The following is a 12,444-nucleotide window of genomic DNA, read 5'->3' as shown; positions in this document are numbered from 1 at the left end:
TATTTCTGAAGCAAGCAATAATTTTTGGTCTGTCAACCAGAATCTGAACAAATCAATCGTAATCCTAATCGGAATCCGGACAAATTAATTGTCCCAATCGGAAATCGGACTGGAACCCAGACGATCAATGCCTCACGTGGTCATGGTATAGCCTGTACACTGAGTGAAAGAGCATAAAATTAATTGGTAGTCTCATATAGGTTCAGGTAAAATTTCTATTACCCGTTGCAACGCACGGGCACTGTTCTAGTAAGAGCTAACTTATGAAGCAAGCTCTTCAATTGTGCAATTCTATTTGTGTGAGCAGGGATTGTATATATGAAAAAGTGATTTGTTAAGTTATATATCTTTAACTCAAAACTCTTAGATCCTCCTACAATTGCATTAGCTACTCTTAAATGCATTTGGCAACTCCATATCCTCTAGAAGATTGGAACTAAATAACCAGGGCACAATATGCAGAAGGTAGCCATTACACTGGTCCAACTCAGGAAAAGCGCGGCGTGGCAAAGCCGCGCCAGAGTTTCTAGTCATAGATGAAACTTGAGAAAGCTAATGGTGTGAGGATTATGCATCTAATCCACACCGCTAGAAACCATATGGAATCATAAATGAAACCTGAGAAAGCTAATAGTGTGAGGATTATGCATCTAATCCACACCGCTAGAAATCATAAGTAGAAGGATAATGCCTAGAGTTATCATGTAAACCAAATAATATAATTCCATGGTCCATGGAATTCAACATTTATAATTAAGGTTGTTTAAGTTTTTTTCTATGTCAAGCTTCTCTTACTTTGTGAAGTTTATAGAAATACTCCATTGGTTTTTAGTATACAATGTTTAGGATAAACATATAGCTTATTTTTGTACTAGCTAGTTCGTCCTAAACATCATATATTTCTAAACACGAAGGTAGTATATAAGACATAACCTACATAATAACCCAATAACTCGGACAAATTAAAATAACCTACATTTTTTTTTGGAAAGGAGAGAATATACAGTTCTCATATCCATTCCTCAATTTTCCTTCCGCACTAGGCAAGCTATGTAAAGGAGTATGGGAATTTGAGATTAGAGTCAATAGAGAGAATTTGCATGAAGTTAGACTTTTAGTTTCAATCTTTTTTTGGCTTATGATAATTATGTTGTTTTTTTGCCTTTATAACCACCAACTAAAGTTTGGACGAGTTCTGGTACTTCTATAAATACATCACCCTGTGTGGCCTTCACGCCTATTAATCTATTATCGTTAAAATACTAACATACATCATTTCAGACTCAAATCAAAATTTATTAACAGCTAAAACACCATTTAAACTCATTATTCACCTTCATCACAACAATGGGATGCCCATTAGATACGATTTATTCTGGATGGGAAATATGATTCATACATGTACATGTCTTGTGTGATCCTTAGCTGGAATGTGAATAAAAAACCAACATGTTCCTTTGAAGTGACAAATTCTCCGACGAGTATGGAATAACAGAAAGTAGATGGGTAAACTATGGCTTAAATGAAAGCATACATTACGTATATTGAGTTATGTAGTTTCTTTAAACGTGTCATCTTCCAGAATTTTGGATTTTGCATGAGCCACGAGTTCACCGAAGACCACCGACGATCCCAGGAGCGCGGCAATGGTGGATTAATTATATCAGCGGCGAACAAAATATTAAGGCAAAAGTAGTTAAGGGTTTTTCTAGTGATGACGATGGTCTTTTTTTTTGTTCAAAGCTTAAAAAAATGGTTTACTTCTTCTGTTTCAGTTAAGTTTGTAGAAAAAGTACATCAACATTTATAACATCAAATTACTTTTGTTAAATCCACCACCAAAATGCCTTCATGTTTAATACAGTTTTCCTAGAAATTTGACAAAGTTAGAAAATTTTGGTTTAGGCCAAAACTAAAACGTCCTAAACGGAGGAGTAGCATATATTGGATAAACTGTGGATGCTTTATTTTAACTCCCCACCCACCCACCCACAAACACAAAAATGCCCGTTTAAAAACTTGGAAATTAATGGGTCAGAAAACATTTCGTTCATGTTAATGTAGACCCGGAGCAAAACTAGACTGCCGGACTGGCCCTTTCAATACGCTGTCTTTTTTTATTATTATTTCAGAGTGTAGTACTAGCAAATATGTACACAACTGCACTGTCAATAATTTAGGCAAACCTTTCAAGAACACACATTTACATACCTTTCACACTTAACGTAGAATACAACCCAAATCCAGGCACTCCACACTTGAGCTGCCTTTAGCTTAGCACCATTTCAGTTCAGCAATCATGCGTATATACTGTTCCGCATTTACAAGACAAGCATAACTAAAGCATGAACCAGGTAGCATTTTATTTGGAATACACAAGCATCAAAATATACACAATAAGCACTGATAAAGGGTCCCAGTTTCATTAATGATTAGGGAGCAAGCTTGCTCTGGTTTACTGGCCGCTGATGATCCCAGCTTCAGAGAAGGCAGCGGCAAGCTTCGGCAGAAGCTTTCCAAGCATTATCTTGAAACCGGTTGAACAGTTCTTGCTGCCGTCCTCTGAAATGTATGCTTTGTCGTGCGCGTGTCCCACGAGATCACCGCCAAGATAAGCCTCACAGGCATCCAGAATGCATTGGGCGTGGCAAGCGAAATGCTCCTTGACCAACTTCTCAAAATGCTGAATGAGAAATACATCAATATGTATCTTCTTAAGATTGAGCGATACAGCAGAACTTAGATAAAACAGTACAGATTGACACATTATTCAACTCATAGTTTTCGAGATTCAGAAGCATTCTTTACTTTTTCTAATTGAATAAGACTTACGAGTTCAGTCAAACCATATGAACCATTGACGTAGATGCATAAAAAGTAATAAGTTTTCAGAGACTATTCAGTACGAAAACTTCAGAGCTGATGACATACCTTTGGTGGTTTGTGTAAAACATACATCATGGACTTGCATGACAGCAGGAAAGCATTCTCATTGTAAGTGATAGAGTTCTTCTCTCCATCAGCCTTCCCCAAAAATTTGTCATAGCCCGCCTCGTTGAAATAAGGTTTTTCATTGAGAACAAGGGCCTGAAGGGACAACAGCAGTTGAAGAATAGTTGAGTTCTCTGGATTCCACACTTCGTTACCAGTTCCTGTCCATGTCTTGAGAAGGCTGAGACATACTTTTCCCGACTCATACAAATTTGGGTTCAGGCGGAGACCACCAGAGTGGTAGTGAACAGACTGAAAGAAATTTTACAGAGTTCTTTACATTTGACAAAAAAGAACTGGCAGATTTATGCAATAACAGTAGAGACAAGTGGGAGAACTTACAGGTGGTTCATGGGGATAGTCAGGAGGAAAGAAAATATCAAAGAAAAAAAGATTATCATGATAAGGTGTTCCAGCTGCCCCAACAATGCAAGCCCTCAGAAGATCCATTCTTTCCTCAAAAACTCTTACATGAATACCATCTGCATAGTTGAAACAAAGGATACATATACTCGTCAAAATATACCCCATCACCTTTTGAGAAACAGAATACCACCCAAGTTCATGTCCTCGTTGAGGCGAATTTGGGTGCCTATTTCCCGCCTAGTTCCTCCTAGGCTGCTCCAGGTCTTTTTTACTACATATAATAAACAGAATAACTTATTTACTGCACCTAATGATCAGATTATGATCACTTAGTACTAGGCGGCAAATATTTTTTCCGGCCACCAAGGGCAAGAACCCCCACAGAGAACTATTGTCCTACCCACCATGATTACGTTTCCAATTGTTCATGTAGCATAGTAGCAGTTTAACAGCTTGCTTTACACTGAATATGCAAAAGGCCACACACTATACATGATAATCTACACCTACTTAATTTTTCAGTACTTTTGAATGGATATGAATAAGCTTGAGATGGAATAATTGCATGCTTTTTTGAAAGGAAAACAGCAGTAGATATGTAATATTATATTAGGAAAAACACAAACCCTAAATAGAAAAGGCCCTTGGGCCCAAACAAAGGGGAAAAACTGTAAGAGGGAGAGAGCTAAAAGAGAAGTGAGACGAGTCCAGCCCAGAGCCTCAAGCCATGCAAAAACTGACTGCTTAAGAGATTCCTTGAATCTGTGTGCTTGCAGCAAGATTTCATCCTTGAAACCTTTCCTGCACCCAGTGAAGGAATGCTGCTTTCCTTTAAAGATATTATTGTTCTAGTGGTATCCTGTGGAGCATGGAGTATTTTGACTTACACCTACCCTTAGACACCAACGCATGTATGCAAACATACAACATTATGGTATATATTCACAACCAATAGTTCCAACTATCTCCAAGAAATACTGAGTGAATTAGACAGCTACTCAAGTTTCACATTCATAATAGGGATCAGTTAAAGAAAGTGCTCTTATTGAATAAACTACAAACAACAGAAAAACAAACCTGGTAAATCATTTTGCAGGATCGTCCATTCTTGTTGCACCTTCTTCACCCAACTTCTTGTAACCTAAGAGAATAGAAAATAACCATCATTACACAGAATTCTCTATATGCAAGAACGGCTATCGCTTGAAACAAAATGCCAGTGAAAGGTTCAGAAGATGCATTACACTTTCATGGCCACTTTCCTTCACAAAGTGATGATCCGAACAGTCAGTCACTACATCAAATCTTTTTGATATGTTGTCTTCTGAAGTGAGATTTGGTTTCTCAATCTTTGCCACCAACTCCACTACCTGTTTTTCCTCTGGCAATTCATCTGCAGATGTCTGCATTTCTGCCATCTTAATAATTTGATATCGAGGATCTATTACAACCTGTAAGAAAAACTTCACCTTAGAATTCTGAAAAAACAATGTCTTATTTAGAAGAGATAACTGGAACTTACTGAGCTTGGCGATGGAGAACCATTAGTACCAAACAAACTAGCAGCCACATTTGTCAGGAAATCAAAAGCTGTCTTGGGAAAGAGAAAGGCAGTGGCTTTGCACAAGGAACCAGTGCAGTCAGTAGATTCCAGAGCAATCTGAATAAAAAGTTGTTCAGTCATCTCTTAGTAAAATTTAAAAAGGTGAAGATCAATACTGGTTCAATACAGGATAGAGAGAGTACAGGATAGATAGAGAAACAGACGTTTGCGTTCTCATGATGCATTTCCTCCTGCTCAGCCATGTCTATTGAATCACCAGCTGTATTTTCCTCATGCATCGATTCTAGTGAACTATCAAGAAGTTTATCCAATCCAATTATTTCAAAATGCTGCACCTGACATTGGACGAGAGAGATCTGTTACAAATAGCATGTTGAGGTCCATATCTCAAACTCAAAAGAAGATCAGAAAATATAAGAATCAACAAAGAACACAGCTTAAGAAAATAAACGATTGACCAAACATGACCAGGATTCAAGACTAGCACTTAAGAAGCTAGTGGCAGAGTTAAAGCTAAGTTTACCTTCGATATCACACCATTAGCCCACTGGACTTCAATTCCATCATCCTTGTAGCCAAGAACATTTCCGATGCATGATAAGAAGTCAGAGTGGGTAACCAATTCCCTGCTTGCTAATGACCCATTTGTGAGATCTGCTTCAGACTTTTCTATGTTCACAGCTGACCTGATAACAACCTCACCAGTGCAGAAGGAGAAATCTGGGTGCTCTACCAGCTCGTAAGCACTCACAGTCTCCACTGTAGGGCCACTTCTTCCATAGCTGACAGTGTCACTGCCTGCAGGACTAATCCATAATACATTTACTGTTCGCTCGAGTGCATCCACATCTCTCACTATCCCAGTTCGTTGACATCTTGCAGAATCCTCAACAGCCAGTTTCTCTAGGACAAATTGCCCTGGCCAAAAATCATAATCACCAAGGGTACTCACAGGAACCAGTGTCTGGGGTTCCAGACCAAGAGATATGCTTCCATTTTGCCATAGAATATCAACAGTACTCTTTGTCTTGGAGACAACATATGTTTGAGAATAACCTGAACTACAATTTTCCAAATGCATGTGCCCAGGAGAGTCGCACTTCCAGGCCTCACTAACAATGCAAGACTTCCCAGAATCCAACCACAGACATCCATGGTCGTCCGTAACAGCACACCAATCACCCAGTTGCCAATTAGCATAAGGAAAGCATGACAGCAAAGTGAGTTTCTTTGGATCCTGAATGTTTGGAGGACTTGATGATTTATCTCCCCAAACATTGGTCACAGATGTGATCCAGTTCACATGCACCATCCCAACATCAACATGAGAGACAACACCGTCATCTCTACCTGGCCTCCATGAACCACACAACCATGTTGCTGACTGGTAAACCGAGGGTTCAACAATCCTCACACGTTGGCCGGGATAGTAAAAATAAGGTGCATCTTCAAAAAGAATAGGCGGAATGGGCTTCAGTGCCTCAGAATCCCTTAACAGCATTTCACACTTCGCCCCGTCACTGAACAAAACAGTAACAAGGTCAAATGCTCTGATAACCCGTCCAATCCATGGTCCCATTACAACGCAGTCTCCAGAAATGAAGGATCTCACTCTTGATAGCTTCTTGCTGTTTACATCTTTAATTATGTCACCAGAGCTTGTCTCCAAGTCAACAAACATTGCAACACCAACAACACGTCCCAGCTGACCTGAGGGGTCGGAAACAGGGCAAACTATATCCCCATGCAGAAACCCCCTTTCAAAAGTCAGAAAATTATCGATCTTGCCAATGCTCTCGTCCAGGCTGGACAAGATACTTTGGGCATGGTCGCTGTACGTAAATTCACATTCTTCTTGGTCTTCGCTGTCACTGGTCCCACTATATGTCTCACTATCCGAGTCAATTGCAAACAAATCCATGATTCCAAGTCCTGCAACACCACGCTTGGTCATTCCATATGGTACATAAGACAATCTTGTCAAGAAATGTTAGATTCAATGAATGCCCACCTTATTAGAATAAGGTGTGTACTGTATGGATAATGTGGTAATCTCAAGAACAAACAACAATAAGCAAGTTGATGTTTGGAATGGCAATATACCAACACAGTTGACCAAGTATTCCTGAAGAAAATAAACGCAACATAGGAGAATTAGAGATTTTTTTTCTCCAAACACGCAAGAGAGCTGTGTATCTTTATATTAAGAAGAAAAAGGGTAGAGAACCCTTACAACATACCCAAGGACACACGCACACGAGCGTGCGCACACACACACAGAGGCACAGGATTAGAGATCATAACGAGACAAAAGAATTGGAGAACTAGATCTTTTTACGGTGGTTGCAATGTATCGGGAGGTACCAGCACCTAAAAGAACACCAAATATCCAAACCTTAATTAACTTAAGAATAATTTAAGTCCCTTTTTTTTGTTAAAAGTAACTGTTCCAATTGTTAAAACCCTTGGTATGCTCATAATTTCTCTCTTCACTATTTTGTTCTGCTATTGGCTCCACCATGACAACTGACAAATCATGATTATATCACTCACGTGAGGAATGGAAGAGAAACATTGTGGAGGCGTTTTCATTATGACATTATGTTATATGCTAATCGATTATCTATCCACAGCGACGCGTACGTATGGCCCCTTAGCCTTCTGCTGATGTTGATGTCAAAATTTGTCTTCATATTCACCACCACAATTAAATTAACCATGTGAGGACTGGACAAGCATTTGTCTCTAGCCTTCTATTCTAAATTTGAGTTAATACATGTCCTATGATTTAGGTACATCTGGTTATGTATCATTGGACTACAACTAACGCATGGCCATCATAACTTTCTAGGCACCACAGAATGTCACGTTGAAGGAAAACGGTGTATTACCTTCCACCTTCCAGAAGTACTTCTTTATATGCTGGTAGAATTTATGTGCACGCAGCCAGCACACTTGACTGATAATGCCAAAGGAGAATTACCCTGATAGAGCTGCTGCTACTCACAGCTGGAGGTAAATAAGAGAAGGTAGTATTTTGTGCCAAAGGAGATTTGCCCAAAGAGCAGTCCGAAACTAAAGCTAAAACTAGAACTAGTGCCAAAGGAGATTTGCCCACAGAGAGATCTGGAGCAGCCAATGCCAAAGGAGATTTGCCCAGCAAATCAGCTGATACACATGACAGAGGAAACCTGACCAGGAATGGAACCTTCTGAAACTTCCACCAAACTAAATGAGGATTTTCTAAGGGAGGTCATTTAGAAGTATCTTGCTGCTGATATCTCATTCAATCATAGGAACAAGCTCAGGATAAACTGACAAAGAGATGAACTCTGAACTATGTTTGCCAAAGGAGATTTGCCCTATTTCTTATGAAGGGTGGTAATTCCAATAGAGAAATGCTAGCTGCCAGATTATGCTACCATCCGTTAACCAGTACTCCAAGAAAACAACCAAGATAACAGCTTTTCATCAGAGAGGGCTTCACTTATGATGACATCAGAGAATAAAGTAGTCTTTCTGATCCGATTGCAAAGATCAGCACACCCTGAAACCATAAAAGGACAAGATTAGTCCAAATGTTCATCTTACTACAAAAATAATACCAAGCAAGCCCACAAAGAGACAAAAATATTTCCATGCTTCAGAAAATATACTGATCACGGAAGATCGGACTTTTAAGGACAAATATGGTAGCCAATGCCCTTAATTTCTCACTATAGTAGTTCCAGGGATGGAATTTGTCAGGAATAAGCATAGTGCAAAGTTAAAACTGTTTCTAAATTAAAAGTTATAGCATAATAAAGAATGGAAAGATCAGAGAAGCTATTTTTTCCCTCAGAATGTAACCAAGATCAAACAAAAGTTCCTTTTGAGTTTTGTAGCATCACTGGTCGTATTGATTAAAAAATCTGATTCAGTTGCAACAAATAATAATTATTGATCAAAACCTCCAAGTTCTTTTCTACCACTTTGTTTGAATACCCATTTCATTTACAAAACATCATGATGACTGTAGTCTAAAATGCCAATAAGAAAATCAGTTCGAACTGACAACAGAAAAATATGAATACTGACGACAAGTAAGGGAACCTTACATATTAAGGAAATTAAGATTATTACTGAAATGGCAGCAGAAATCATAACTATAGACCTTCACTTTCTATTAATACACATACACAAACATTTAAAGGTTATTTCTCTGATCAGTGTAAACTACAACAAATAATATGCCCCTTTTCTTACTGCAAGGTCAAATCAAAATAGGTACTCAGTACAACGAAAAGTTCATGCTGAAGCACTAATACTCTAATGGATGGGAAATACAAAAACCAAATCAACCAAAGAAGCTAGAGTGGATGATTCAAAAAATCTAGATCACAAAGACTGAAACTTCACATGGAAAGCCCCTAAAATAACCTACAAACTTTATTTAATCGACGAACCTATCAGACAAAGGGTTGGATCAAGGGAACTAGTTTTTAAATTGCAAATGTCAATTTGTCAACTTGACTTCGGTTTAGATTCTTCCAAGTAAAAATGATAACGACAAGTCTGGTAGACTTCGATATGTAATCACTTATAAGTAGCTAAGTGACAACCCAATAAACAAGCCTGCCAAACAAATCAAATACAACAAAATACCACTCCATGCTAGTCACGTCCTCTTACAAACTAACAAATATGTCAAACTAAACCTTGGCACCTGTCCAATAATCAAATATGAAAAAAAAATCATCCAATCCACACAACTCCAAAGCCAACAAATAATTCAGATATTTCGCTTTCAATCAACAAAAAAGAGCTAATGGCATGACACCGGCGATACCCAAATATTCACGCTGAGAACATGTCAGAACTACTAGTAGCGGAATTCGCCACCTGGGCTGCCGCGCCCTCCTTAACAGCAATCACGCGGCGCGGCAGGAGCGGGGAGGAGCAGCGGTTGCGCGGCAGCTAGAGGCGGGGGAGCGGCGGCGGCGGCGGCGCGCCAATAACAAAATGCGAAATGAACTTCCAAACCAGGAGTCCAAGAATCGAAATAGAGGCCGGATGAAATGGCATCCATACCTGTGACAGTACCCACCCGCCGCCATGATTGCTCTCACGATCCACGAACCCAGACCCGATCACTGAAGAAGAGGAAGCTACCCTCCTCTTCCCCCACGCCTCAATCCATCCCCGAACCCTTCGACCATGGCCAGCAAGCTCCTGAATTCCAACGGGTCCGAATCCTCCAAGGAAGCAAGCAAGAAAGCAGAAGCCAAACGCACACCGCCACCACCAAGTCGCACCAAATCACAGCCCGGAGCAGTGGAACACTGGAGTGGTCGTGCCCACCGATATTTCAAGTGGCAGTGAGGACGTCAAAGCCTAGAGAGAGAGGCAGAGAGGTTCTTGCTGGGTGCTCGGTGGCTGCTCGGGTGGCCGTGGTGGTGGTGCCGGTAACAATTTCTACGGTGCGCAAGAGCAAAGGCCTCGCCTTTCCGGTGCCGCGCCCAATTCTTTTGGCTTCTTTAATCGAGAGCGCGTCTAATTGCGCTGCCGCTAATGGGATTCCGTCCTGCCGCTTTACGAGGTCGCTTTTTCCTCTCTTTTTTTCTTCTCAAGTGCTGCGAAGTGAAACCTGTGGATGGACTGGAATTTTCTTTTCGTAGCCGTGATCGACGTTTACTCGCGTGAAATGATGCGAACCTAACTCACACGGTGGAGGTAAATCAATCAACCAGTAAATTGACAGGTAAATGGAGCTGAACGGAAGCGATTGCTGATTGGGTTCTTCTTCCCCGTGCTTCGTCAAATCGTCTCTTCTTTTCCCAGCATGATTGCCCTGGAACTCACACATGTTGCTGTAAAAAATTTTCCTGCTTTCATCTCACTGACTTCTTGCTGGCTTATCGAATCAAGACTGTGGTAATGTTGATAAATTTGTTTGTTTCAGATTACTTGCCCTCTAAATTATATAATCTAGCTTATATGATTCACATGAATAACAAACACTGCATATTATAATCCAGATTATATAATCTATACAATCAAATTATCATAATCACATAAGCTGCTCAAACTATGCTCATTTCATATTATAATTTGAATTATTACAATCTAGCACATATAAATTGAATTATATAATCTACGCAGAAAATAAACAGGCCCTAAGTGTAACTTTCCTTGCCTCCACGATAATTCTCAGCATATGGGCTAGGGAAGAAAAAAATCCTGGCTACTAATTTGGTATGCTCTAATTAACATTGATAATAATGGGATATGTCTGTTTTTTTTAAAAATACTCACCCTACATTATGAAAATAACCTAAAAGAACCCATAAATGTATATCTAATTTACTTAGCTTTGCTATTATAGAAATAATGTAAAGTTACACATTAATCTTTATCTAAATTACTCAATTATATGATTATAAAACTATTCCAAAGCAGTGAACTAAGAGTAACTCAGTCAATTATAGTCATTATGGTAGAATATGGACTACCAAGTTTGAGTCCTTCACTCAACGCTTGTGCTCGCACTTTTCTAGATTTGTTGTAGGGATTAATGTGTTATTTTTCAATGGTAGATGACATGTCCATAAATAGCGAAATACCTTTAGTGATTTCGTCAATCTCAAAACCTAATCTACTAGTCATACCTGTTGTCATTTCATACACATAGCTTAAGTCAAAGTTTGAACTAACACATGCCAAATATATATGGAGGCGCGATGTAAAATGGAGAAAACTATGAATAGAATATAAATGAAAAGGCATATAGAGCAATCGATAACAAAAAATATGCCATATTAGATAAGAAAATATAAATGTTGAAATATGAACAAATGAGAGAGAGGGAGAGAGAGTGCAAAATTAAGAAAATCTGGTTAGTTGCAAGGCCCACGTTATCCATAATTTCTAACAATTAGTTTTTTAAAAAATTTACTAGCACTTATAGAGCAATGTTTTTTTAAAAGCCCGCCAACAGCATTGCTGTCCGGCATGTATTGATAGATAAGAAGATGCAGAGCAGTGTTGGACTTGTTAGTAAATTGGATAGTTTCTTTTCCCTAGTTTCCGTCCCAAACATGAGAAATAATTCGGTTACGGCAAAATATTGAATTGTTCCGTGTATAGTAAAAGGAAGTGGAAAACATATGAGGCCTAACCCAAAATGGTAAAACTCCTCCTCTTATTGGGAGGGGGATATACCGATATTCCCAAAGTTCAACAAACCGGCGCCCACAATGTAAAGCTCCCAGCAATCCTGCACTCCCTACCCCTGAAAGTGCAGTGGCGCACCCGTCCTTTACAGGATCCCGGGATCGCCTGCAGAATATCCCTCCACATGGCCGTTGCACACACCGCTGGAAGTGCAGGCGGCGCAACAGCACTGGCCCCTCCTTTTGCTTGGCGACAGCCTTTCTTTTCCGGTCACCGGAAGGAAGCGATCCTAGTTGGAGTTTCATCAGGTCTCGAACGCATAGAAAAACAGCCACCAGACGGCCGCCATTTGTGTCGGAATCGGCGTGGAT

At 39.6% G+C, this 12,444-nt stretch overlaps 1 protein-coding gene across 4 annotated transcripts; it reads right to left on the bottom strand.

Moving 5' to 3' along the window:
* Positions 1–2,136: 2,136 nt before the first annotated feature.
* On the bottom strand, positions 2,137–10,433 carry LOC112884183 (probable ubiquitin-conjugating enzyme E2 24). Of its 4 annotated transcripts, XM_025949542.1 has the most exons (11): positions 9,992–10,433; positions 7,813–8,468; positions 6,933–7,046; positions 5,445–6,853; positions 5,104–5,277; positions 4,880–5,017; positions 4,602–4,808; positions 4,435–4,498; positions 3,334–3,473; positions 2,932–3,243; positions 2,137–2,683 (listed from the first exon to the last, which is right to left on the bottom strand). In XM_025949542.1, exons 4-11 carry the CDS (start codon positions 6,840–6,842, stop codon positions 2,456–2,458), a joined length of 2,661 nt encoding a protein of 886 aa, XP_025805327.1. In that variant the 5' UTR covers positions 6,843–6,853; positions 6,933–7,046; positions 7,813–8,468; positions 9,992–10,433; the 3' UTR covers positions 2,137–2,455. The 4 variants fall into 4 exon arrangements, with proteins under 4 accessions (XP_025805327.1, XP_025805328.1, XP_025805326.1 ...); XM_025949543.1 differs by lacking the exon at positions 6,933–7,046; XM_025949541.1 differs by lacking the exons at positions 6,933–7,046; positions 7,813–8,468; positions 9,992–10,433 and having other exon boundaries at positions 5,104–5,256; positions 5,445–6,875.
* Positions 10,434–12,444: the final 2,011 nt, after the last annotated feature.

The sequence above is a fragment of the Panicum hallii genome, chromosome 3 (genome assembly GCF_002211085.1).
Source record: "Panicum hallii strain FIL2 chromosome 3, PHallii_v3.1, whole genome shotgun sequence".
Classification (NCBI taxonomy): domain Eukaryota; kingdom Viridiplantae; phylum Streptophyta; class Magnoliopsida; order Poales; family Poaceae; genus Panicum; species Panicum hallii.
The sequence above is the reverse complement of the archived record's forward strand: the minus strand, read 5'-3'. Positions and strand labels throughout refer to the sequence as shown.

Excerpts from the sequence above, each read along its gene's own strand:
- LOC112884183 (XM_025949541.1), bottom strand. The coding sequence starts at position 6,875 with ATGACCAAGCGTGGTGTTGCAGGACTTGGAATCATGGATTTGTTTGCA. Across the intron at positions 5,018-5,103 it reads TCTGTTTCTCTATCTATCCT|ATTGCTCTGGAATCTACTGA; the intron begins GTACTCTCTCTA and ends CTTTTTATTCAG. Across the intron at positions 4,499-4,601 it reads AGGAAAGTGGCCATGAAAGT|GTTACAAGAAGTTGGGTGAA; the intron begins GTAATGCATCTT and ends CTATTCTCTTAG.